Raw genomic sequence first — 27096 nt, 5'->3', positions numbered from 1 at the left:
TAAGAGCCCACTCCAAAGGACAGTTAAAAAAAAAAATTTCAAGAAGTCGCTCCACATTTTTTAAAACGACAGAAATCGTCAAAAATCGTTTTTTTTTTTTAAATTTTTGTTCTCGTTACGGTATAATTTTATAGACAAAAAAAAAATAAGTTTCCGAAAGTTTCAGTTCAAAATTTGAATTTCGAAAGGTCGCTCATAATTTTTTTTCCATTTTTTGGTGCATTTCTTTAGATTTTTTCGAGCGACCTTTTAATATTCATATTAAAATGTCATACATTTTTTTTCTCCAATTTAGTAAGAAAGAATCGATAACAACACACCACGACATGAATTAAAAATGGAACAAAATACTGAAAATATAATTTTTTTAATTTAATTTTTTGACGATTCTTGACATTTTCAAAAATTTGGAGCGACCTATTAAAATTTTTTATTTTGAGCTGTCCTTTGGAGTGGGCTCTTAAAACATCTAAAACTAACATTTTGTCACACGAGACTCAAAAAAAAAAAATAGTCGTTTTTTTTGCGCCACCCTAATATATGTATATATATATATATATATATATATATATATATATATATATATACACTACCTCAAGCCGAGATTCCTTTGCCTTCTGGGTGATTTTTACGAGATGTTCGTTCAGGAGCCTGAATCTTTCCTTTAGTAGATAAATTGCGTCTACGAATATATATGTGCAAGACACTATCCAAACAGTAGCGAACACAGTTATCCACCGGGTCTTTAGGAGACTGCAAACAAAAAAAAATGTCATAAACTGGATTGCTCTACTTGTATCAGCAGACAGCCATTTTCTCATTTAAGTATTCTCGTTGCATTCGAATATTCGAATATACTCACTTGAAGACAATCGCTGGCTCAGAATAATCACGAACGATTACACTTATAAAAACGAGTAATAAAAATATTCCCATCCGAATGTAGCTCCGCTTGGATTCCGATGCGTAGTCTAGTCGAATTCCAAATTGCCCCAATATTTTATCCTGATTTTTGATGTCGTTGAGGACATTTGCCAACTAAAAACATCGTTCACTGAGTACATCGATGAAGAAGAACGAATTATCGTGCGTACATTACAGTCGCTACTGGGAATACCTTTTCTCTACCAAGTACAAGAGACGCGAATATCGCAACTATCGCTGCAGTTTTTACTATCTCTACGATATCCTCAGTCGTCCGTAAAATCCAGCGATATCCCGTGCTGAGAAAAAAATTACATAATCAATACTAACAAGGATCAACGTATAATTTGGTCAATGTAATTGCCTGAATTAAGTATTGTGGAAAGTGAAAAATAATGAAACCTACTGTTTACGCGGGCTATAGACGTTCCGTAGTGAAAAGTAGATCGATCCTCCTATTAACAGGCAGAAAATAAGTACTCCATAGATCATTGCCACGTAACTCGTCGCGTACTTCCTTGTTCCAATCCGTCCTTTTAATGACATGAAAAATGTCCCAGTAATGTGGCCAAGGTACGTAGCGGCTTTCAGTACGGTATAAAAGTCTGAATCAGATTTCTTCCTTGATGGACCTCCGTTCAAATCTTGAAATTAAAAAAACTATCAAGTATACCCAAGGAGACAGAATACTGATCGGACATTTGATAACAGCATTTGTTAATCCGAATTTTACTCAATAGGCAGTATATTTTGAACTAACAATTGATGCGAATGATAACAAACAGTTTGTCACGAGGCTTCCACCCTTCGCTTTCTATGTGCTCGGAATGAAATCAGATGTGACGAGTAATTTTCATTTTACGGCATGGGCATTGAAAAGTTCACTTTTTGTGGCAGTTTTCGTTCCGTAAAGTGACGCTTTATACGGCAGCGAACAAAGTTGCGAAATAAAGTCTTTATTCCGCAGTTTTGATGCGCGGTTCGAAGTGCGCATCCCAAACTGCCGAATAAAATAGCTTCGTCGGACAGATCGCGACATAACCTCACTTTTCGTTTTGCTTTTCAATGCCCATACCGTAAAAAATATTGTACGTAGCATGCCCGTAAACCGTGTTTTGGCTCGGATAATTTCAGTACTCGCTTCCGGCTCGCCTTCAGCTCGTCCTGAAATCTTTATCCTAGCCAAAAAAACAGGCAGCTTACGAGCATGCCACATAAATAGCTATTTTGACTACCATTTAGGGTTGTACTCACCCTTGATACTCCAGAGATTATATTGCACGTGTTCCATGCTTCGTTAGATGATTCTCCGCGGGTGTATTTTCTGCAACGTACCTAACTTGAACTGTTCAATCCTCTACTTTTGTAATTCTTGGATGAATGTTCCGGAACGGGAAGACCGTAGTTTCTTCAAAATGTCGAATTGCGCCGTGCTATTTATTATAACGATTAATTTTTCATGCCGAAGGTAATTGTCTCGTTATTCTACGGGCGCGGGTTAGTTCCGGCGAAAGAAATCTAAAGGTTGTTGTAAAGGAAACACTGGAAAATTGGATGCACTAGAAGAAAGAAAATTTCGGCAATCCAGCGATGGATATTAGTGCGGTAAACAAGAGGTAATACTATCATCATTCAGTAATTCAATTAACAATCGGCAAGCTTACAGTAATCAGAAATTAATAACTAGAATGCGATGAAAATTGACGAAATTATTTACAATGGAGAAATGTTGACACGACATGCGAGAATTGAAGGAAAGAAGGAAAATCAACCAAAATTGATAGCCAGTGCGACAAGATAATGAAGTGCAACTTGAATTGTATTTGTTATTTTATAACGGCTTTGCGGTTGACGAACTGAGCAGTAAAAATGCGGGAACTCGATTGACAATCGAATCCCCGCTTAATTCACCTTATGACGCGGTATTCTAGTTTCAAATATTGATATGGAAAATGTATCGATATCGAGAAATATTCGCAAAAGATTTGCGCTGCGTGAATTGCGAGACTAAGGATCGAGAGATTGAGATAATATAAACTAAATCAAGGTAACAATTCCTACTTAAATCATCAAATAAATCAACTACTCCTGAGGTTCAAAATATGTTGGAAATTGCGGTAAAACAAGAAGGCTAGCCGAAAAGAAAATAACAATCGATTCTCGATTTAATCAATTATTTTCTCCCGATCAATCGAGTATAATAGATTATTTTTCAAGTACGATTACTCGGCCGACTCGATTATTTTTCGGCACGATCGATTTTTGTTCCTATCAATCATTATCATCGCCTTACTTACAAATTCTAAGTATCTATTTGATATAACAAGTGAAAAATGAATAAATTTTTATACATGAAATTGAAAAACATTTTCAATGAAACTATAATTCATCAAGAAACTTTTCCGCTATTAAGACTTCGTGTTGAAATTTGCAAAATTTTTATTTCAAATCCCTCGTTTAAAAAAAAATACAAAACAACCGATTAATCAATCAATTTTTACCGATTCAATCGAGTTGTGTTCGATTATTCTTTTGGACTCGATTAATATTAGAGTGTCTTTTATCTTTAAAGTCTGGTAAGAAATCGATATCCATATCACTTTCGTATGCTATCTCAGCAGCTCCGGGATAATTTCTGATGATCTTTCACATTAACTTTCGGCGGATGAAATGACATACACGTACAATAAAGTATTGCTCCTGCAATACAAAAGAACGCGTAAAGGAAAAATGAGTATTCAAATTAGTGTGAAGGAAAAAGTTACCGACAAGATTTCCTTGTTGTCAAATTTATAGATACTCATGTCACACTTATTTCAAGTTTTACTTTTCCCATAACATTGTTGCAATCGTACTACAGGTGGAATATTATTTCATAGCTTCATAAAATACAAATTTTACGAAAATAAATCAATTTCGAAATAGATTTGTGAATTTTTTTGTACCCAAAAATTGTTTATAACAATTCTTATCATATTTTCATTTCGTTTGTTCGTCTCTTACGATAATATTAACAGTGAAATGTCAAAGATACAGAAAATAATTTTTACCATATCTTACGTCACCTTCTGCGGAATGTTAATGGATTGATTGGAAGGATAAGATGATTTTAGCCAGGGTTATAAAAGCAGCAGTTTTATTTGATAGCATATTTTAATCATACTGACATGTTTAATAGAATTCCTTGTATAATCCAAAAATTCAACTAGCGTTTCTCTCTCTTCCTCACACATCTCCTTGGTTACTCTTGGCTGCACTACGAAGCTTATACTCGTCCCACCTCAAGTACACTCAGGTTAAAGTTGATGAAAGCGAAAGAGCGAGCGAGCGAGAGAGAGAGACAGCGAGAGAGAGATGGAGAACGTCTAGCCATGAAACAGCAGCTACTAAAATTTTCGTTGTAAATACACTATATTTGTTCACGTCTATTGCGTATTCGCGATCGTACCGGATCTTCATCCAACAAAAGTTCACGACAATCGGAACAAGTGCTGCAATCTAAGAACTTTTTTATTGTAGTTCCAGCAGTTTATTTATTATACTATATTGAGCTGGAACGATGGTTGATCTCGGTTGTGGAAAAAATGCATTAATTTGTTTAAATGTGTGCTTTCGACAACATCAACAGATGACTGACGATCTTTTGTACTACGTTTATTGTTTACTTTATTACTTGCAATACGAGTCGTAGGTGAACCGAAGATACAAGAATATGTTGCTCGTTCTTTTACGAAACACGAAATTGAGATTTGGGTCGCGTAATGTCAGGATTTTTCACGCGGAACGGAAAAGACCACTTTTAACTACTAGGACTGAAAAGTGGTCTTTGCTGTACTCCGAAATCGAGTAGGAATCCCCCGTCAAGGAATAGCCTGTACATCACATGCGCTGTATGATTAGAGAAGGTCAACCGAAGGATACATCGATGACTCCTAATTAAATTCACTTAACTTTCGATACGCTGATTATTATAAAAGACGTAACTTTGGCTTAACGATTATAAAATCTAAGTAACTCTGAGGACCCCGACGATAAAACGAAATTGTCAGTATAGTATCAGTATATGAGGGATTCTCCACGAAACCGGCCACTTTTTTTTCGACCATCTCAGATCTTCCCCATAATTGGGTATATGAAAGTACTACTGAAAGGCACTCTGCGTGATTTTTTTCAGATTTTTAAATTCATTATTTTGGAAAATGCCATTTTTTTTTTCAAATTAATATATCTCGGAAACTTGAAGTAACTGAAAAAAAATGTCTTCGCATAAAAGTTGTATTTTTGTGTAAGCTTTCGAGCAGACGGCTTGAAATAATTTTCACGTTCCGGTAACGCTGATTTTTTACCACAAAAAGTGGAAATTATTTTTTTATTCAAAAAAGGCCACTTTTTTTTTGCTGAAAAAATTACAGGGTCTTTCAGTATGTCTGACGATATCACGAAAAAATCGCCAGAGTGGCACCGCCAGAGGTTCCGGTATAAAAAAATTAATTTGTGTGGTTTCATTTTTTTACCCTAGAACCTCGATCCGAAAACCACACAACTTAATTTTTTTATACCGGAACCTCTGGCGGTGCCACTCTGGCGATTTTTTCCTGATATCTTCAGACATACTGAAAGACCCTGTAATTTTTTCAGCAAAAAAAAAGTGGCCTTTTTTGAATAAAAAAATAATTTCCAATTTTTTTCGTAAACAATCAGCATTACCAGAACGTGAAAATTATTTCAAGTCGTCTGCTCGAAAGCTTACACAAAAATACAACTTTTATGTTGAGACATTTTTTTTCAGTTACTTCAAGTTTCCGAGATATATTAATTTGAAAAAAAAACGGCATTTTCCAAAATGATGAATTTAAAAATCTGAAAAAAATCACGCAGAGTGCCTTTCAGTAGTACTTTCATATACCCAATTATGGAAAAGATCTGAGATGGTCGAAAAAAAAGTGGCCGGTTTTGTGGAGAATCCCTCATATATAGTCTAATACTTGTACACGGGAGTTGGATGTTTTATAATAGTGATCCGTAGAGTTACTTGCATTGTAATCGTCGTGCCAAAGTTAGGTCTTTACTAATCAGCTTCTCTAAAATTAAGTAAATTCTATCACGGACCATCGACATCTAATCGTAAGGCTGTGTGACCTTGACCAATAGGACGATACGCCTTTCAGTGTACTTATATTTCAGTGGTAAAAACCTTACCTTTCGAAAAGAAGAAAAGAAGAGAAGATTAGGGTGCCAAAAACAAAAATCGCATGGCATTTTCCTTTCGGGAGGTTCAACATTACGTCATCGACTATGGTTTCGTGAAGTTTCCGGTCGACAAAAAAAAAGTTTTGCTTTGAGGCAGCCCAAAGAAGGCAGGAGAAAAAACTGCGACAGAAGAGATACTGAAATAATACTGAATATGAAAATTACCAAGCAAGCTCGAAAGAGAATATTTAGTCCAGACTGAGGTACTTACCTACTCGTTAAGCTGACGGTGACATAATGGGTCGATGTAATCGGCGGTCCTGACGATCCTGCTAAATCTGGTCCTCGTCACGTGATCCCTTGTCGCGGTAGATGGTCCGCTCAGTCACGTGTTAGTTTTCGGAAATCCTCATCGCGAAATAGTCTCTCATGCTAGGTAAGGTAATGTGCCGTATGGTCCTGGGTGTGGGGGTGAGGTGGGGGCACTAAAAAAAATCCTGTTCCGTCTCGCTGCTGGCACACCTCGTGCAACCGGTTGTTAGGCAGAAGACAACAACCGTCGGCATAGTTGGGTGCCCGGAAGTACGCGAGTGGCCAGATCCTCGTTCTCCAGGACGCGTCCTGATCCGCCAGGGCAGCTTGGCATCACAGCGTGGTTCACCCTGCAGGCTTGTCCTTATATATTGTATTATTCCATTTCCATTTTTTACCACAAGTCATTATTAATAAACTTTAATAATACAATATATGATGACGTCGAGAACTTCAGTCACCACATTCGATTAATGTGTGTATCGGTTAATGGATGTATCGCTGCTTCACCGCGTGATTGAAATACTATTTTTACGGCATGGGCATTGAAAAGTTCACTTTTTGTGGCAGTTTTCGTTCCGTAAAGTGACGCTTTATACGGCAGCGAATAAAGTTGCGGAATAAAGTCTTTATTCCGCAGTTTTGATGCGCAGTTCGAAGTGCGCATTCCAAACTGTCGAATAAAATAGCTTCGTCGAACAGATCGCGACATAACCTCACTTTTCGTTTTGCTTTTCAATGCCCATACCGTAAAAAATATTGTACGTAGCATGCCCGTAAACCGTTTTTTGGCTCGGATAATTTCAGTACTCGCTTCCGGCTCGCCTTCAGCTCGTCCTGAAATCTTTATCCTAGCCAAAAAAACAGGCGGCTTGCGGGCATGCCACATAAATAGCTATTTTTCACTATTCACGTGCTACAGATATTGATCAAAAGAATCGAATTATAAATAAGGAAATAATTTTGGGAAGAAATTACAGTTTTTTATTTCTGTATAATATACAAGTTTTATCTGCATATCAACCGGAGAAGTTAGTTTAAGGGTTTATATCGTTCTAAAATATGATAATTATTATCACGAAACAAAACATTTTACTCTGCTCCCTAAATGAAATCGTGACGAGTTCGGGCACTGACTTAAATGTAGCGCATAATTTATTCATTTGAAACACATTCGTGTGTTGCTCGTGAACTGGGTAAAGCGGATAGAAATCTGGATAGAATTTAGAGTCTCGTTGGTTGTACAATGTACGTTTACTTCATACACTCCACTCGTTTGCCAACTGTCAGCAATCGATCCTATACGACTTCCTGAAATCCAAATTTAATTGTAAATTCTGTAACTCTTAAGAATCGATTATGTCAAAAAAATATACTTTTTGGAACCCAAGAATCCCATATAAAGTTGAAACCTCTTTATTTTTGTTAAAATTGCAACCGATTTTAAGAAATCTCAAGATTTGTTGGTTCATACGCTGTATCGACGTTATATAAGCAGAAAAATGACTCACAATAGTTTCGAGTCGATGCATTTTGTCTATCAAAAAATGTAGTTTGAGAACTTTAATATTACCATTGAATGTAACACACAAAATGGAAGAGTGAAGCTTAACGAAACAATTTCCGTCGCGTGCACTGGAATTTTCGTAAGCAGAATTAAGGCAAAGTGCATATCACAATGTGCCTCTATTTTGAGTGTATTTGAAGTCGATGCAAGCCAGTGCAAGCTTCTCAGAATAATCCCACATTTTAAATCATACAACTAAATCTGGAATCTGGATACAAATTTCACTCTGAGTTCTAATTTAATCAAAAAAATTATTACATCTGACAAAATACTGTCCGTAATGATTAGCACACTGAATATCTTTTATTTACACATCATTAACCAGAGGTATCTTAACCTCCTAATTACCGTTCCATACTTTTGCACTATATAAGTTTTCAGTTTTTTTTTTTTTCAATTGCCTGCGACCACTTTATGCGAATGAGCTGTTTTCTCCGTTACATGTTGTCGCATTCCCCGCTGCTGAATCAAATTGTACCAGAATGACAAGATACCCGGTAACAGATGCAGCGATCTATAATCGATGTAATCGATCAGAATTAGTTGTTCGATTCTATGCTTTTTCTTCCTTAGATTGAACTCAATTCACGAAGTCAACGCAAATTGAGACATCCGATAGCTTTGAATACTCGACAATCTCCGTTACTCACTAACTGAATCAGACTTGGATCCAATGGGAATAATCCTAGCCCAGAAAACTGAATCTTCTCGTGATGCAGCTGCAACGAGAACAATTGAATCTGGAAGTGAAAGCATAATTTCTATCGTTATAACATTCGCCTTTACTCGACGTCAGACATCTCTTGGAAACTGCTTACGTATAGATTACGACTTATAATAGTTCAAGAAGGGTTACAAGCTTGCAACTATAATACTAACACGTAGAATACTAAGACATTACGAGCAGATTAATCGAGAATGTATAACAGTGCTCCGGTAATAATGGAATGCCTCGTAGATGATTCTACTGATTTTCATACTGTCAATACTTGATTAACATGAAAAAAGTTTAAACTCTCTTGCTTACCGCATCTTTCAATCCTGTGTCGAGTTCGCTGCACGTGAATCTGTGAATCACTTTTCCTGTTCTTTCAGCCTGAAACCGGTAAGTCGAAAATTTTGGTGAGTCTGTTTGACGTTTGATATATAGTCACCGAAATACACGTGAGAAGTTGTGCAACGATTAATCGTATCTCACCTCGTTTTTTGTCGTACTGCAAAGAATTACCAGAACGATTACTTGAATGCAATTGAATAATGCAAAACTAAGAAATCCACTGCTATGTTCGTCACTCGGGTCTCTAACCGTATGCAAAAAACAGTATAAGAATACCGTCAGGAGTATACTGTTACAGACAATCACTACAACCTGTTGGAAATTGTATAGCCATTAAATTCCTGGGAAACTAGATCTCTTACATCGCGATAGTAACGTACGTAGAAGACTTACAATGGGGATTTGAAATATTCCATTGGTTTCCATTGCCTTTCTGCACAACATCCCATGCGTCTCAGCAATCGAACGGATTTTAGACGAAATTCTGCAGCGACTGTACGATACCTAAAAATTGTGTTGAAAACCTGTCAGAGTGAAGTGGTGGCAATCGAAAAGATTCGAATTCACGCTAATATTCGTTTCCCAAATGTGAATCTTTTATACAGCAAAATCATTTTGTTCGTAAGAGATTTTTCGTGTCAGTGATACGTTGACTTTCCGTTGAGGACTACTTCGATAGATGAATTTCAGGTTTGTGACATTTTTTTTTTTTTTTTTTCATATATTATAGTCCATTCGTTTGAAATTGATTAGAATTGTTGATGAGCCAAGTATTAAATATTTCGACAATAACTGATTGTAAATTTAAACAAATTCGTGGATCTATTACCTCATACTGGAGAGAATGCTTTGCTTTCTCGACCATTTTCAACAAATGTTCGTTAATGAACTTGAATCGTTCCCTTACGAGAAGAATCACGGTTGTAAACATGTACAAACTTGCCTGTCTCCAAATAATCGAGCAAGTGAATGTCAACCAGCCACTGAAATATCTGTAAAACGGTGTCACAATAGTACATTACGTCACAAGGGAATAATCGACATTTATTCCTGATTTACATATAGTACTTTATTTCCGACTCATCTCTGGCAACATTATTGATTTGAAAAAAAGACGAAGGTGATCTCATCTTTTCCGCAGATGAGGGAGAAAAGTTGAGGGGGTAGAACACGCCACTTTCGATCTGCTTTTCAGATCAAAAAAGTTAACATTATGGTTCAGTCGGAAATAAAATCGATTGAAAATCCAAGAACAGAAACGCAGATACTTGCATCCCGTTTATGATTAAAGTACAAACGTACTTGAAAGAAAAGTTCAACTGATGGAGGTACCCGAAAATCGGAATGATCAAAATGATTATTAGATAAACGACCATCCGAATGCCCAGATTTTTGGATTCTACTGCGTAATCCAGTAGAATTCCGAGTTGGCGCAACACCGCATCCTGTTGATTAATATTCTCGAGAATGATGGCGACCTGAAAACGTCATTCAGCGAGTCAATATTGCACAAAGGATAATAATGGAAAGTATTAATTAAAAATACCTTCTCCTTGCTAAGCATAAGGTTGACAAATATTACAACCATCGCTGACACCTCGCATATGAACACAGATTGCGTACTTATGAGTGAAACCCTAGATTTATTCATGCTAGAAACAGAATATCCTGGTAAATAATTGAAAACAGGACGTCATTTCGACTTCGTAAATGGGATAGATTTGCATTATAAATTATAAAAAATAATTCCACGCGTACCTTTTGTAGAGCACACTAGTTTCCATCGTCTGTAGATACACAGCCCATGTCATCAGACAGACGATGACCATTCCATAGACGACCAAGACGTAACTCGTTGAGTACCTTCTTTTTCCTACGAATCCTTTCAACGTCAGTGGAGTTGTTCCAGCAACGCGACCAAAACACAGGGCGACTCTTAGTACGGAATAAAAGTCCGAATCAGCTTTCTTCGAGCCTTGAAATTAGAGATATTTGCTCGTCGTTTTCTTTATGCACAAGACAAAAGCAAGTACAACGATTGTTTTTACACAATCTTTTCAAGTCTTCGCTTACTTTCGATATTCCATACATTTTTCACGCGCGTCTTGTTTGGTTGAATCATTTTCCACCAGTATGTTTGGCGTGAAGAACCAACGCCAAAAATTCACCTCTCGTTTTGACGTTATTCAATGCACCTATTCCAAAAGCGATGTGACGGCGTGAAATACTTCCAAATTTTAGGAGAAAGTCCTTTGAAAATATCACACATTTATTCTATCAGTAGTTACTTGGCATCGTATTTGCTGGAGTTTTTCATAACTTCTCATCTAACCAAAACCCACCGTAACTATTTTAGAACCGACTATACACGTTTATTGTGCCTTTCTAAACGCAGCATCAACGAATTTTCGACAACTGAAGGGTTCAAACCGATGAAATATTCAACTTTCTGTAATTCTAGTAGAGATAAGTTGGCAAGATTTCTGATAAAATGACTACAATCACAATTCGTGTGATTGTTGGACTTACATGAAAAAACTGCACGCCCGGTGCGCGTTGTTCGATGACTCCCATTGATAGGTCGACGTACTACGTGTTGTATGAAAAAACTCTGTCGCTTTACATTCCCTTGTCCATGATTAAAGTCCTCTCTACAGATATTTTCTTACAGAATCGAATTGAAAACGGAAAAATTCGTCAAAATGATAAGTTTTTATTTGTTGTAAGTTATTCAAATATTTATCCGTTTATAAACCCGAAAATAAATGTCTTACTCGTCAAGGTATATTTCAGTTTAAGAAACGGTATAATCGCTCGAGTCATCGCGCATCGCGAGGCGTAATTTGGTCCTTCCGCCTGTCGGATCCTTCGACATTTCAAAAAATTAACAAACTCTGAGAAATCGAAATTATTCATAGACGCCTGATTTTCCATGAGATTATCTCCCACCTGATCACACCGAGATCGATTTTCAAGTCTGACCCTCAAAGTGATTATATTTTTTATTCCTACGTTCATTGAACAACCAGAGTTGATGAAACCATTATTTTTCAGGAAAAGTGTACGTTCGAAATACGCAATCTCCAGTTTTTTTCAAATTTTTAACACCAGTGGACCATTGTCAGGAAAAATGAAAACACGACTGTTTTGACTCTTGAAGGCATTCGTTTGTTTCGAAATTTTTCTGTCGTGCACTTGCCTGCCTGCCGCGTTCTCTTCATATTTTTTTGGAACTTTTTTGAATTTCTATGAGGGTTTATGAGGCGGAATCTTCCGAATTCTACTATTAAATTATGCGTATTATGTGCAAGTTCACGTATATTCTGCTTAGCATTGCGTAAATGAAAGCTAGATTTGGAAAAATAACAGAAATCTATTTTAGTGGACTACTTTGACAATATTTAACCAACAGTGTTCGCCACCAGCATTCTAAATAATTACTAGACACCATAAACCCTGGGATTTTCGTTATATACTTTTGTTCAAATAATTGTAACTAATCTACTCCCATTGCGATGATTCCAAAACATTTTTGTGACAATAATTCACTGCGACCACTTTAATCAAGCCAGTTATTTGCTGTTTCAAATTTCAAAATTCTTCCGTAGAACTGTTCAGTGTATAGTTATAAGCAACTGACAATTACGAAGTGTTTGCTTCATCGTCTGACGTGCCGACGTGTAAAGCTGCTCCATCGAATTGTATGAGGATAACTAAGTACGTCGTTACGGTTCCAAAGATCTAAAATTAATCATATAATTATTGATTGTAACGAATTAAAAAATGGCATTTTTTCACTTTTGATCTGATTGAATTTATAATAAAAACTTTTTTTTTTTTTTGTACATTCTCATTGCGTTACTTACCGACTGAATGAGGGTCAAGTCCAATGGAAATAATCCAGCGGCGGAAAATTTAATCGTTTCATGATGAAGCTGCAACGAGAATGATTGAATCTGGAAGCAAATGTATTACGTGTTTTCACCATTACAAAAAGAAGTCATAATCGACATGAAGTTCTTTCATTCACAATTAACACATCATCAAAACGCGACACACGTGCTTCGCTGTAAAATTAGGTAAGATCATTATCTTTCAGTAATTGTACGAAAAAAATAATGAAAAACAGGTTTTAGAAAAGAAAAACTAGATAAATATTGGCAAGATTCCGCACCACGTTATTCAGCGGCATATCGACTTCGCTAATTTTGAGCCTGTGAATTAGCTTGCCCGTGAAACTGGCCTGCAAACAGAAAGTTGGTTATAATTATAAGGATAAATAAAATGAATGAAAGAATAAAAATAAATCATCAACAAGTAAACTGCATTTGCACCTGACTTTGTGCCATGTGACAAACCGTCACGGAAAGAACGATGTGAATGCAGTGAATCATTCCCCAGTTAATGTATCCAATTATGTCGAAATATTCATAAGTCGCGTTTCTTATCTCTTGAACAACGTAATACGAAGAAGATGTCAGGATTATCAAAGTATAGACGACTGCTATAACCTGTGGAAAATGACAAATCTATATGGTTTCTAATGGCGATAAAACGTTGGAAAATATCTCTCGAAGTATATGCATTAGGTTGGCGTAAAAAAACCGAGTTTTTTTTTTTTTTTTTTTTGAGTCTCGTGTGACAAAATTTTAGTTTTTGATGTTTTAAGAGCCCACTCCAAAGGACAGTTCAAAAAAAATTTTTTAAGAGGTCGCTCCACATTTTTTAAAACGTCAGAAATCGTCAGAAATAGATTTTATACATTTTTTTTTCTTTAATTGAGTAAGAAAGAATCGATAACAATACACCACGACATGAATTAAAAATCAAACAAAATGCTGAAATAATAATTTTTTTAATTTAATTTTTTAACGATTTTTGACATTTTAAAAAATTTGGACCGACCTCTTAAAATTTTTTTTTGAACTGTCCTTCGGAGTGGGCTCTTCAAACATCAAAAACTAACATTTTGTCACACGAGGCTCAAAAAAAAAAAAAAAATAGTCGGTTTTTTTGCGCCACCCTAATATGCATGGAATATTTACCGTGTTTAAACCAAATTGTTTATTCACTTCCAACGCCGATTCGCAAAGTATTCCATGCACTCTGGCGATGGAACGAATTTTCACACAAATTCTATGGTGATTAGGTAATGTCTAAAAAATCAAAATTTGCGCGTCAACAGAATGAAATTTAATTTTTGAGTATTCATTTTTCTATTTATTCTTTTTTTTTTCTTATTGACCAGCACGAATAAGTAGATGATTAAAGAGTATTGATCCGCTGAATCGTAACTTTGTAAAATCTGTATAATAATTTTTACCAACGATGCAGGGAAATCGTTCATCTCTTGGGTGAGTTTTTTCAAATGATCGTTCAGAATCCTGAATCTATTCCTTAACATAAGAATCACTTCGATGAATAGAAATGTGTACGCGTTTTGTATAATGTTTGGACTTATCCATGCGAACCAGTTTAATGGTGAGCTGCAAAATTATGAAATCAGTGCTCACGGTACAAGGCATAACTCCATTTGACTCACGTGTCAATGTGCTTAGAGAATGTATAATAAATATATGTAAATATAATACGTACCCCATGTTAAAATCAAACTGATAATAAAAGTCATAGAGATAAAACGTGAAAATCGTAAATAAAAATATTCCAAGGCGAATGTTACTTTGCTTAGACTCGGCTCTGTAATCCAGACGACTTCCAAGACTTTGCAGTACAGCTTCCCGCTGTCTTATTGTGTCAATTACCTCTGAAAACTGAAAGATTTGCTTATATTGTGCTGTGCACAATTGTTAATTAACATTTATTGAATAATTTAGGTAATCCTGAAAATAAATACCTTCTCTCTGCTAATCATAACCGATGCGAATATGCCAGACGTAAGGAGTATCTCGAATGCCAATTCAAAGCGTATACTTATCAGTATAATTGTGTAATCTGTAAATCTGTAAGAGAAATATTGAAGTGACTTATTGAGGATAAAACACGTAGCTTCTTCGGTAACGAGAAGTTAGTCATTTTCGTACTTTTCATTCCTTTTGTGAGTGTTCTTCGTGCACAACAATAGACCTCCGATTATCAGAGAGAAAACAGCCGCTCCGTAGATCATTGCTGAGTAACTCGTCGAGTATTTTCTTTCACCGACGGGCCCTTTTAACGTCTGCGGAAAGGTTCCAGTGGCGAGACCAATACAAGCGGCGGAACTCAGTACGGAGTAAAAATCTGAGTCGGATTTTCTCGCATCTTGAAATTGAAGGTGAATTGATTTTATTGTTAATCAACGTTAAAGAAAGAAGTGCTACTGAAACACCTCACGGCCAGTCATGTCAGACTCACCCTGATCACTCCATGCATCTTTGACCACAGCCATGATTGGTTTAATGGTATTTCGCCACTTTGCACTTGGTTTGAAGTGAGGAAACTCGGATGGGAAGTGAAACCCCTTCATGCTGATGCATAACTGTTGGATGATTGAATTGATATTGCTTTCACACCTGTCTTCCATACTTCTGATAAGCATCCGCCATTCTTATATGTCCAGTGGACATTCATCAGTATGATAGTTTACATGAGAATTTTATTAATGATCAGGTTGATACCATAAATACTGGTCAACAATGTTTGTTTTTATTATAGACAACACATGGTGATGGTCAATGGAATGTGGAATTGAATGTTTCTTTCTTGCTGCCATAATGAGAAAGGTCAATTTGAAAGATGGAACGATATTGATTGTGCTCAGTGTTTTTACTAAATTGCGTATTCGGCTTGTCTGTTTCCTGTCGGAATTGGGATTAAACAAGTTACGCTATGGATGTAAGCTTACATTTTATTACCACATTTAAAGAATTAGCTGTGCCAACTTCAGGTAATAAGTGATTCGTTAGCTCCCTTCGACATTTCTGTGCCATACGGCACTGCTACGTCGAATTGTATGAGAATTATGAGATATGTTGTCATGGTTCCAACGATCTAAAAATCAATAACCGCGATCAGATTTAGTCGAATAATTCTCCATTTCGCTATCAATTTTAGCTATACTTATACTCACTAAATGAATGAAAGCTGGATTCAACGGGAATAAACCGAGAGCAGAGAACTCAATCTTCTGATGAAGAAGCTGCAATGAAAACGATTGAATCTGGAAATTCAGGAATGTTCATTTTTTTTAATTAATTCTCTTTCTATTATTCGATAAACGATTGATCACAGTAACTTTTTTGATTAAACACATATTTCATTCAAAATCTGTTACGTACCGCATCATTCAACTTCGCATCCTGCATCTCGACAAAGTTGAACTTATGAATCAGCTTCCCCGTGAGATTAGCCTGACAGAAAAAACTTTTACTTTTAGATTCCAGTTGTTATCGGCAAATTCGCACAAATCTTACCTGATTTTCTGCCATGCTGCAAACCATAACAGTGAGAACAATGCACATGCAGTTATTAATTCCACCGATGATGCACGAGACGATTTCGAGATATTCGTAGTCCGAATCTCTTGTTTTTCGAATAATATAGTACAAAGAAGATGTCTGACCTATCAAAATATGAATCACTGTTACTACCTGCAAGAAAAATCGTTGTTAGGATTATTTGCGATCGTTCGACTGTGTATTTGTAAGCAAAAAGTAACGAACGAGACTAACTATGTTTAGTCCAAATATCTGGTTAATTTTCAGAGCTGCCTCGCTCAAAATTCCATGCAACGTAGCTGTTGAACGGACTTTTGCCAAAGTTTTATAAATGCTGCAAGACATTGTCTGAAAATAATGCGGAGACTGACTAAAGTCCTTTTATTTCGCTGTAAAAAATTACACCGATCGATACGAATAATCACCTCGGATCTTGACTCCTCGATCATTTTCGTCAAATTTTCATTGAGTGATCTGAATCTTTCGTTTATAAGATAAATCATTTCTGAAAACAGATATGCGTTAGCGTGTTTCCAAATACTGGGGGTTGTCCGTGATATGCAGTAAAATGGGTAGCTAGAAAAAAAATTTTGTTTCATAAACGTCAACATCGGTGAAAATATTCTTGTACATCCGATTTACGTTTCAAGTACCGTACTTACTGCCAGTTTAAAGCAGCTAACGTAAAGAAAAAATCATAAACTTGAAGCGAAAAAATTATTGATACAAATATTCCCAGTCGATTGTAACTCCGCTTGGATTCTGCTGAATAGTCCAGTCGAATTCCGAGCTTCCGGAATATCGTGTCTTGGTGCTTCACGGTGCCAAGCACATTTGCGAACTGAAAACGTTGCACGTTTAGTAACTATAATCATTGTACTTTACACGTGCCATTGGGCAAAATACCTTTTCTGCATTGAGCATGATAGATATCAATATGGTAGCCATCATCGATGTCTCCAATATCAACATGAAGTTCATACCCATTTGCACAGCCGTGTAGTTTGACAGTCTGAAAACGGAAAACAAACACAAATTAAACTTGAATTCGTAGTTTAGTTTGTATGGAAAACAGATCAACTCCATGCATTTTCGTGATGTCAGTAGTCCACTGCAGTTGATTTCCTGTTATCGTAGCAAACATTGCTATTCCGTATATCAGGACCACGTAACTTCTTGAAAAGTGCCTTTTATCAACGGTTCCTTTTATTGTTAGTGGAAACATTCCAGTAATCTGACCAAAACATGTGACAGGACTCAGTGTGGAATAGAAATCTGCTCCGGAGGTTTTTGAATCTTGAAATTAAAACAAGTAATTTGGTTAAAAACGGAAAACTGGACACTCGTTGCAAATCTGACAACTAATTTTTTGCAAGATTTACGCTCGTGCTCATGACTACAATAAATACGTTCAATCGATGGCTTGTTCAGTGTCAATAGTATGTTTTACGTTTTATGTATAGTGATTCGACTTACCTGGGATGTCCCATGCATTTTTGACGGACCCCATGGTGGATCACAGCAGACAGTAAGGAAGCCTGTTTTCATGCAAGAGTAAAATTTGTCTGTGTTGATGGATTGTCAGCTTGCAATGTTACGTTCACCACGAATACATTTTCGATTATTTTGCCCACCTATGAGGGCTCTGATGAAAACTGATCAAACAAAACGTACGTTGAGTGTTCATTAGTCTGAAAGCGTACTTAAGAATTCCATCGATGATCACAATAACTTCACCATCGACTTTCCATGCTCTATACTCTTCAGGGATATAGAAAAAAATACGGTCAATCTATGGGATGCAGTTATACAAGCTGCACAGACGTACAATGTTTATGGTTGTATTGATTTCTTTGTCACTGCAGTTCTAAAATTAGACTCGGTGCTGGCAATGAGTAAAAGTCGTGGATAAGTGTCTTCGGGTCTTTTGAGTTTTAAAGAGAAACCGTCAAATTATGCATAACTTTTTTGAGATTTCAATATGGAGAGACATAGGTGCCCTTAACAAGCAGCATGATAAAGTCGAAGTGTCTGCATCGGTTTACCAGCTGCGCTTCGTATAGTAGATAATGTATTCTGTATAGTGCTTTTGCTGATTGATTGTTTGCTGGTAATCTACGTTGCCTGTATCTATAGAAAATGATTTTTAATCTTCCCTCACGCGGACACTGAATGCTTATAATAACAATTTATCCGTCGTAATTTTTGCTCGTAATTTATTAGTCTAATAAGATAACACTTGTATGTATAATAATTTTCTACTCAATGTCGGTGTTTTTTTTTTTTTTTTTTATTACTATTGTCGGTATTATTCATACTCCATTATTCTTCTTTCTCTTTTTTGTCAAGTTATTTTTAGTTGAGTTAAAAAATTTGTCTATGCGTAATTATATTGTTAGTTTGAGAAGAGAAAAAATATTTGTCAGAAGTGGGATTCGAACCCACGCCCTCAGAGAGGACCAGAAGCCTCGCAAACTCAGCATCGCTGAGAAGGTTAGAACCTTGAGTCTGGCGCCTTAGACCGCTCGGCCATCCTGACATATGACCATAGTAACTGAAATATCGTATTTGAAAAAATAACTACGGAGCTGATTAAATTTTTACGATTAACCTTATATTACCGTAAATATACGAGGAAATCCTCAAATCTCTGAGTTTGTCAATTTTAAAAATTAGTCCATAAAAAAACTTCGATGTTTATTGCAGATATAATAAATTAGGAAAATCTTCAAAATTATCACTAGTTATTTGATATTTTAAAAGTAATAAAATTGTCATTTAATTTTAGTTGCTAACGTTCATCCAAACCAAGTATCTCCCTCTTCGACTATCCGGTGAAAATTTGAAATGCAGAATCGGCTGGGGATCAGGGTGAGAAAGCAATGATTTATTAATATAATATCCACGTTCAATTTACATCTCAACTCCCAGTTTAAAGATTTTATATCAGAACTGAAAATACTAAAATTGTTTTTTATCCCTTTATTCATACATAATTTCATTTTTAGGATTTCCAAAGAAGTGTTAATAACAAACAATATACAGTTCGGTATGATTGATCTAATGCGCAAGCCAACACCTGGATTTGAAGAAGTCATAGCAACACATTTTCGTTTAAAGAGAGATCAAATACTTTCCGTAAGTTGAGCGAGTCTCGAATAATTTATGCATTCGTCATGTATATCGTTTACACTTGATAATCAGTAATTACGAATTTTTAGGAATTCGAACAATATGAGTTCCTGCGAAACTCTGAGACACTCAACTCTCTCAAGAAAGAGTTTCACCGTCTTACCTGCAGCCAAGGAAACACACTTCAGTGATTTAAAATTATAACATCAAGCAATTCCCGGAACTACCGTGCAGCTTTTCTTATCTATAAATAATCGCGCGCACAAGCTTGCTTGAAAACAAGAAAGCGATAAATTAAGTCAAAAACAAAAAATAGTGTTAATCTAGACCTATCGAAAAAAAAAATTAAGCATATTAACATAAACTGTAGACGAAACGCAGCTGGAAGGAAAAAAATGACCTTTATATGAATTTAAGTTTTTCTTAAACCTTAATAATTAGTTAAACTGATAAAACCGAAGAATGATAATTTACTCCTTCGGTCGACTTTCCCTGTTACCCGAAACTTCGTGCCTAAGTTTATAATGCAAACTTAATATCTGTGATAAAAATAATAGTCGATAGTTTTGTACTTTCTTGAATATTGGTACTATTTTAGGTACTAAAACATTGTGATTACCGATGATTATAAGACTTTTTCAATTGTTACACGAAACTAGTGCAATAGAAATTATCCGCAAATAAGTCAATAATTACATACATATATTGACGTATGTACGTACCGGAGAATACAATGAATTTACGATATTCCTAGACGTAAGATAATTTTACCCTACTTCGGCATTTGTAGAGCACATAAAATTTTCTAATGCTGACTTTTAATTGAATTTATTTGAAAATTTCTAAATTAATAATTTATTTTATAGGTATATACATTATATACACATAGTATAAGGTATTGTTATAAATATATTTTGTACGCACACAAATAATCGACTGAATCTAAAGTTTCGATTTCCGAATTTACATGAGCACAATTATTATATTTATTACCGTAATATAAATTTGAAAAATCGCGATGTAAGAATAATTACATAGAGTATATAAAAGGTTTGAAATACCAAGTCACTTGTATGCATGTATTTTTCTTCATTATTAATGAATAATAAATGTATCGGAAATATGTATTTCACAATCGTTTCAGCTTTATATTTCATCATTTTGGTAGAGCAAATAATCTTTTTAAGAGACGCTTTCTTAATCACCGAATGGTGAACTCAATGGTGATATGGTAATCAAAAATCAAATTTTTCAAGTATATTCTGCCATTTATTGATAGATAAACGTTTATAAAAATTTATAAAACTTGGAAAATTTATTACAATAGTAATTATTATACATGTATCCAGATATTACATTACATAATCCATGGATTCATGGAGATAGTTTATTATAACACTTACTTCGATTATACAAATAACATTTAGAAACTATTTGTCTTTTTTTAACTTGTATTACTTATAGTTGCCAAGGAGTAGTTGCCAGGCTCTTGGATGAACCTTTATTAAGAATAAACGAAAAGTTGCGGAACTCTCTACCCCTGCGGTGGTGCGGGAAAGGGTAAGGTCCTAAAATACTGATCCTACGAAAGAAAAATAACGATCAAAACTGTTTAATTATACGAGATGAACTATCGATATCAAAATCACCCGGCATATTATGACTTCTTCATTTTAAACGCTACCTGCGGGACTAATGCTAGTAGTTCTGTTCTGTTTCTCAAATATATTTCCTATAATTTTTGTACTAAGTATAACTTGCTTATTGCATGCGACTCAAATCGCGAAACTTCAATAAATGAAAATGAGGCAGCTTGGAAATAGTTTTATCAGACGTGATATAGAATTATAACAAGATGCTTATGTTATACAATTAAATAATAAAGTATTTATGGAATGTATGACAGTATTTGTTCGAGTATCATGAAATTTTCCCTTCTTTTTCAATTTCGTAGAGTTTCATTAGAGTAATCTAATAAAACTGAAAACCTATCTCGTAATCAAAATTGTTAAGCCACTTTTAATTTATTCGGAAAATCGGTAATATTCTTATATCTAATAATGTCGAAATGCCGACTCATATATCTGTATTATAAAATTGACGCGAATAAGATGATTAAAAAAAATTTATTAATAATTAAAATAAACAAAAGTAAAGCATCTTTCAACATATTAGAACAATTCTGTTATTAGGCGTAAGTCAACTAATAAAAAATAAGGTAACGGAGTATTCATTTCTTCTTGATCAAATAATTCGTTTTCGTGGCTGGGCTTTGATGAAGCACAGATATATCTCCTGAATCTTGTGACGAACTCTTTGTTGTGTCGAAATGAGGTAGCCGATGAGAATCTACTGTTTGTGCTTGTTTCGTTGATTTGAGGCGCCCTATGGATAAATAATTAATCGTCAACACCGAAATTAAGTGATAAAAAATAAAAAGAAACATTGAATCTGTTACTTTCAAGACATGTTCCCTACCGCTAGTAAGAGATTCAAAAGTGTCTGTAACTTTCTCTGTAACTTATAATCACTCATAACTACCTTCATGACGGTAAATCAACTTCTGAACAGGTCCGGATGACAAGACCTTTGGCCTTCGTTTCTTCGGTACAGTTTCTTCAACCTGAAATACAACAATTCATTCTATTACCAAATATACTTATAAAATATCGTGTGAATACTTTAAAAAGTGTAAAGAAAATGATAAAAGTAGGTCGTGATAAAGCCCTGTCTTAGCATGCATGTTAAAATATATAAGACACACGTATTTCCCAATTACCAGTCCAGTATTTCTAATTGAGAAAGTACAAATACCGAGTAGTATTTATTCTCAGATTTCTAATATTGATAATATAATATCAGAGTTAGAAATTACTCTGCAGGCGCCAAACAGGTTCAGCTTCTTCATACAAAAATAATCAATTCGACAATCATAATTTTCAATATTACTAATGTTTACGCTTCATTTTTACCATTTTTACGCAAGACGCTGGTTTATAGAAGATGTTTGGAAATGGTGACTTGGATGTACTTTCTGTACCAATGATTGATGAAGGATCACTCTAGAACAGTTACACATACACATGGTTAAAAACAAAAAGGTAGTGTAATTTTCTTGTTTGCGTAAATGAGGAAAAAAAAAAAAAAAAAGTGTATTATACTATTGACACACATTTCTACAATGAAAAAATTGTAGCTTCCATTTATTTTTTAGTAAATTCAATAATAACATTGAACTTGAATTGTTTGCAGGAAAAATATCTTTTGTTAGTTTGTTAATCAGAAAGATTGTCTTGGAGGAGTGAGACAGAAAAGGTGTGATAAAATAATCAAGTATAACTCAAGGCTTACCTCACATAGTGCAGTGTTAAAAATGTCGCTGAACTCTTGTTTTCCTTTCATCTTTTTTGCAGGACTGAGTTCGAATTTCAATCTAGCAGTCTCTCGGGTTGGTGACAATCGCGGAGACCTAGCAAGTATCGGCGAGCTAATTTTAGATCTTGATTTCGGAGTTATAGATCGTGGAGTCAGCATTCTTTCATTTGTCTTGCTCTTCACATTTTTTATAAGATTCGGTTCAGTGCCTTTTATGTACATTGCTACCGGACTCTCAACAGTGTCGTAATTTACTCTCATTATTCCTGGTGAGGACGGACTCTTCGAAGGGACTTTACATTTGGCCGGTGTTCGAAAATCAAAGAATCTTTTATTGTATGTCATTTTTGCACGTGCTGGTTCGTTGCTTTTCGTCGGTGTAACGAAAAATTTTGTTTTCCTCACTTTCGGTGTGACTGATTCGGAAAAGCCAAGCTTTTTTTGACAATCAATTTCAGCATTCTCGTAAGTATTCCTTGAGCAGATAGGTGTTTTCTTAGAATTGCAAGGAGTTGAATTTGATACAATGAGTTTTGGTATTATCTGTGCTTTATTGATATTGGTTACATCTGTGAGACCGGGAGAACTAGCTGCTGGCTTAACTTTCAATGATGGATGTGCGGTAGGTTTATTTCTCGATCGACCAGATAATGCCCTTCGTTTATTCTCACAGTTGGTTCTTGGATTTTCAGGCGTTGTAAACTCAGGTTGCTGTGCGCGCCCAATAGTTTTAACTCGGTGTACATTTTGCCTTCTTGATGGTGATACAGGGCTTTTGATTTTTTTTGCCAATACAGAGGCTGCTCGAGTGCCAGGCGAACGCTTGTTACCAGGTGACAGGTGACGATTTTTCATTGGACTTTTCAGTCGGTCTCCAGGGTTTGGTGATCTGGGACTACCAGATAGATACAGATGAGTTTGCGTAATCAAATTCGATTGTCCGACATCAGGGTCTGGGTTTGAAATCACCGACGATTTCGGACCTTGTATATTTTCACGATTTTTTACTGGCAGAATAATAGCTTCAACATATTCCAACGACCTGGAATCTTCTGTGGTTTCTTTAACCGATTCAGTATCTTCTGAACATTCGAGTATACATTGCAATGATTTCTTCAAGTTTCGTATAGTCCTTATTTCATCAAAATAATCCACACATGCTGAAAGTGTGCTTAAGAATCCAGCATCGCAGACAGATTCCAGCGAAGATTGATTTTCACGTGAAGCCGATACTTTACTTGGAGCTCTAGCATTCACAGAGCTTTGCTGCTGTTCAAATACTTTGCGAGCTTCCTCAAAACATTTTCTTCGTTTTTCGATTCGCCGAGCAGCACCATGTTTATCCATTTCCTGACAATTTTCTTCTCCATTTACCTCCATGATGTTCTCATTAGGTCCATTATTTTCAACCACTGTTGTACCACTCTGAGCTTGAGACTTCTTCAAGGTTGGTTGTACATTTTCATTGTGGGAAACCTGCTTTTCTCCATTTTCAATTTTTTCAAGAAATTGATTGCTTTCCTCAAGGGAAGCCATTTGCCTGTCGCTCTTTCGTATGTAATCTTCCATACTCAGAATTTCAGAAACATCTAAATCTGTTGTCTGAACTTGCTCCACTTGTTTAGTAGGCGAATTAGCACAGCATAAATTTTCCCACAACTCAAAAGTTGCAGTACTGTTATTGACATTAGGACTGTAATTAGTGTCCGAAATGGTTTTTGGTGTTCCAGGCGAAACGTTGGCACAATTTGGCATAGTGCATGGTTTGAACACTCGTCTGGGCGTTTTGCGATAAACTTTCTTGCCACCACCAAATTTGGTAAAATTATGCTTCGGCGATAGTGCTGTTTCTTCGTTTATTGAGCTGACATTAGCTACAGTTTGATTTTTGAATCTTGATTGAGAAGGTAAGATTTGAAATGATGTGCCAAAAGCAGACTCAGGCACAGATTCATCTTCAATCCTTTTGTACTGACAGATTTTCCTGAATTCTTCTGTAAGCCTGCTCAAGCTGACATCCGAAGCATGAGCATTTTCAAGCTGAGATTGCAACACAGATTCTTCGATTAGTGTAATCAACTCTTTGGTAAATTTTGTCGGTGATTGAACGAATTGTTGAGACATTCTTTTGAATATCTTGGCTTTACAAGGGCTTACCTCGTGATAGCTTGTAGAATTCAGTTTGGAATTGCATATTGCTGATAAATTTGATATGTCTGAGATTAGATCACTGCCAAAGGTATCTGCATTGACACCAACCTTTGGAGATGACTTGTAACAGTTTTCGATAAATTGTAAAGCACGCAAATTCGGTGTACGTATATTGGCAGTAATCAATTGCTCTGACTCATTTGCCACAGAAATAAATGGGTGCTCTTTAACTGAATTATTGACACTTGCATTTTCTTGTATGTTATCATTTTTATCCTTAGACACGCTTTCTTCCTGCACGATTGAAAGCGGTTTTACTAAATTGACACAAAAGTCCACCTTTTCATTAGATACTATCCTTGGCTGTTGACGATTCGGATGTGTGTCAATTATATCTGACTCATACAAGTCTTTTTCTTGAACATTACTAAAATTAACATGATGTTTCGATCTACTTCTGATGCAGTGACCTTCACTTTCTAAAGAATCTCTTTCGTATTCAACACCTATATGTGATGATGAGGCTGATAGATGTGAATCTTTGTCATCAGACTCTTCATCTGAGGAAAGCTGTATTATTGTCATATTGCTTTCTCTAGATTCGTTAATTGCAATGTTCAATAAACTTTGATCATCCCCGGAGGCTTCGACATTTTCCCTGTTATCCAACCGGCCAGCCAGTATTTCAGAAAACCTCGTATCTGCTAGCGTATTCACAGTTCTGTGATAAATACTATCCTCTGGTGTATTTCTGGATATAATAGAATTTGAGTGAAAATTATATCCGGTTGTCAAATTTTCTGCTGCATCAGAATGACATTCTGGCTTGTTTTCAGCATTGATTTTCATCCTTGACAATGAGTCTGCTATATCGCTAAACGGACTCTGAACTTGAAAACATATTAAATTTTCCATATAGGAACCTTGATCATAAGTGACTCCTAAGGAGTTGCTCAAGCTGCTGTCTGCAGAATCTGACTGTACGTTTGGTCCTGTATCTCGATAAAGTGCTACGAATTCCGACCCACCACCAGCGTCAGTATCTGTCAAAACTTTCGCTGCACCACCTACAACAAATTAAATGTAAATTAAATGTTCTCAAAAAAGACCAAACAATGCTAAAGCTTAATATGAGGCAAAGCTGTATCAAAGCAAATTCATCCCAACTCTTTTAACCGCGTTCCGGAATTTACATCAAAGTACCATAACTGTCGAACAGCATACACTGAATGACAGGCTCATTAATTTTCATTACATTCTGTATTCAGAGGCCGTTAAAATACTCCGTCAGGGTAGTGAATTCTTAGATTAGAAACGTATCCGAGGAACCGACATTGACGCTCCATCATAATCAAGCGTGAAAGTCATAATATAAACTAAACAAGCGACAAGATTCAATACTCACGAGAACCAGCAGGATTTCTTTCACTTGGTCTTTGGTGACTCATATTACATACTTTCGAAAATACTTTTGGTCAACAAAAATATTCGAGGAAAATCACAAGCGTCTTGCACCGACCACGCAACGGGTAACGGAAAACCTCACCAAACCTGTTGGGCATTCGAAAGATTTAAACTTATCAGTTTTACCAACTTAAGCTACCTCAATCATATGCTTATTGCTTCCCTCTTCTGCTTCTAGCTCATTATCGTGGTCATAGACGTTCGCGCGATTCATTGGCCCATACGGTCCATATGGAACACGAAACGAATTCAGTTTGTATGATTAGTTGCTGCTGATATATTTGGTGGATAAAGGCGAGCCACAGAGTTAGATGGCAGACTTTTAAATAAGTTTATTTACCTTTTCTTTCTCTCATCGAGATTTGACGAAATTATAGGGGGTTTCTTCAGTTGACGTTAGTTTGAACAACTATCTACTTTTGATATTTGGACAGTACTCTAGGACAGAGAAGAGCTATTCACGAACTCAGCTGCGCAAGGAAGATAAAAAA

General features: G+C 35.8%; 2 protein-coding genes and 1 non-coding gene across 3 annotated transcripts in view; 1 reads left to right on the top strand and 2 right to left on the bottom strand.

Annotated features, from left to right (window-relative positions):
* LOC124413732 overlaps window positions 1-19914 on the top strand; it is a 31659-nt gene extending 11745 nt beyond the window's left edge. Inside the window, exons 8-10 of the mRNA XM_046894500.1 lie at window positions 19272-19354; window positions 19492-19621; window positions 19705-19914. Of these exons, the coding sequence (XP_046750456.1) occupies window positions 19272-19354; window positions 19492-19621; window positions 19705-19806 (315 nt within the window). The 3' untranslated portion in view covers window positions 19807-19914. The remainder of the gene's footprint in view (window positions 1-19271; window positions 19355-19491; window positions 19622-19704) is intronic.
* Trnal-caa lies at window positions 18904-19022 on the bottom strand. The gene is made up of 2 exons: window positions 18985-19022; window positions 18904-18948 (listed from the first exon to the last, which is right to left on the bottom strand). It is a non-coding gene; the product is annotated as a tRNA-Leu (tRNA).
* A 953-nt stretch (window positions 19915-20867) lies between the features above and the next one.
* On the bottom strand, window positions 20868-26711 carry LOC124415968. The gene is made up of 6 exons (XM_046896737.1): window positions 26547-26711; window positions 22967-26208; window positions 22588-22677; window positions 22157-22238; window positions 21827-22000; window positions 20868-21786 (listed from the first exon to the last, which is right to left on the bottom strand). Exons 1-5 carry the CDS (start codon window positions 26587-26589, stop codon window positions 21846-21848), a joined length of 3612 nt encoding a protein of 1203 aa, XP_046752693.1. The 5' UTR covers window positions 26590-26711; the 3' UTR covers window positions 20868-21786; window positions 21827-21845.
* Between the last annotated feature and the right edge of the window lie 385 nt (window positions 26712-27096).

The sequence above is a fragment of the Diprion similis genome, chromosome 2, assembly GCF_021155765.1.
Source record: "Diprion similis isolate iyDipSimi1 chromosome 2, iyDipSimi1.1, whole genome shotgun sequence".
Lineage (NCBI taxonomy): Eukaryota > Metazoa > Arthropoda > Insecta > Hymenoptera > Diprionidae > Diprion > Diprion similis.
This window is presented reverse-complemented; position numbering and strand designations above follow the sequence as displayed.

Bases quoted from the DNA above. Each gene is read 5' to 3' on its own strand.
- LOC124415968 (XM_046896737.1), bottom strand. From the start codon at position 26,589: ATGAGTCACCAAAGACCAAGTGAAAGAAATCCTGCTGGTTCTC. The intron at 26,209-26,546 runs GTGAGTATTGAA...AATTTGTTGTAG, and splicing joins AAGAAATCCTGCTGGTTCTC to GTGGTGCAGCGAAAGTTTTG. The intron at 22,678-22,966 runs GTAAGCCTTGAG...TAACTGTTCTAG, and splicing joins TTAACACTGCACTATGTGAG to AGTGATCCTTCATCAATCAT.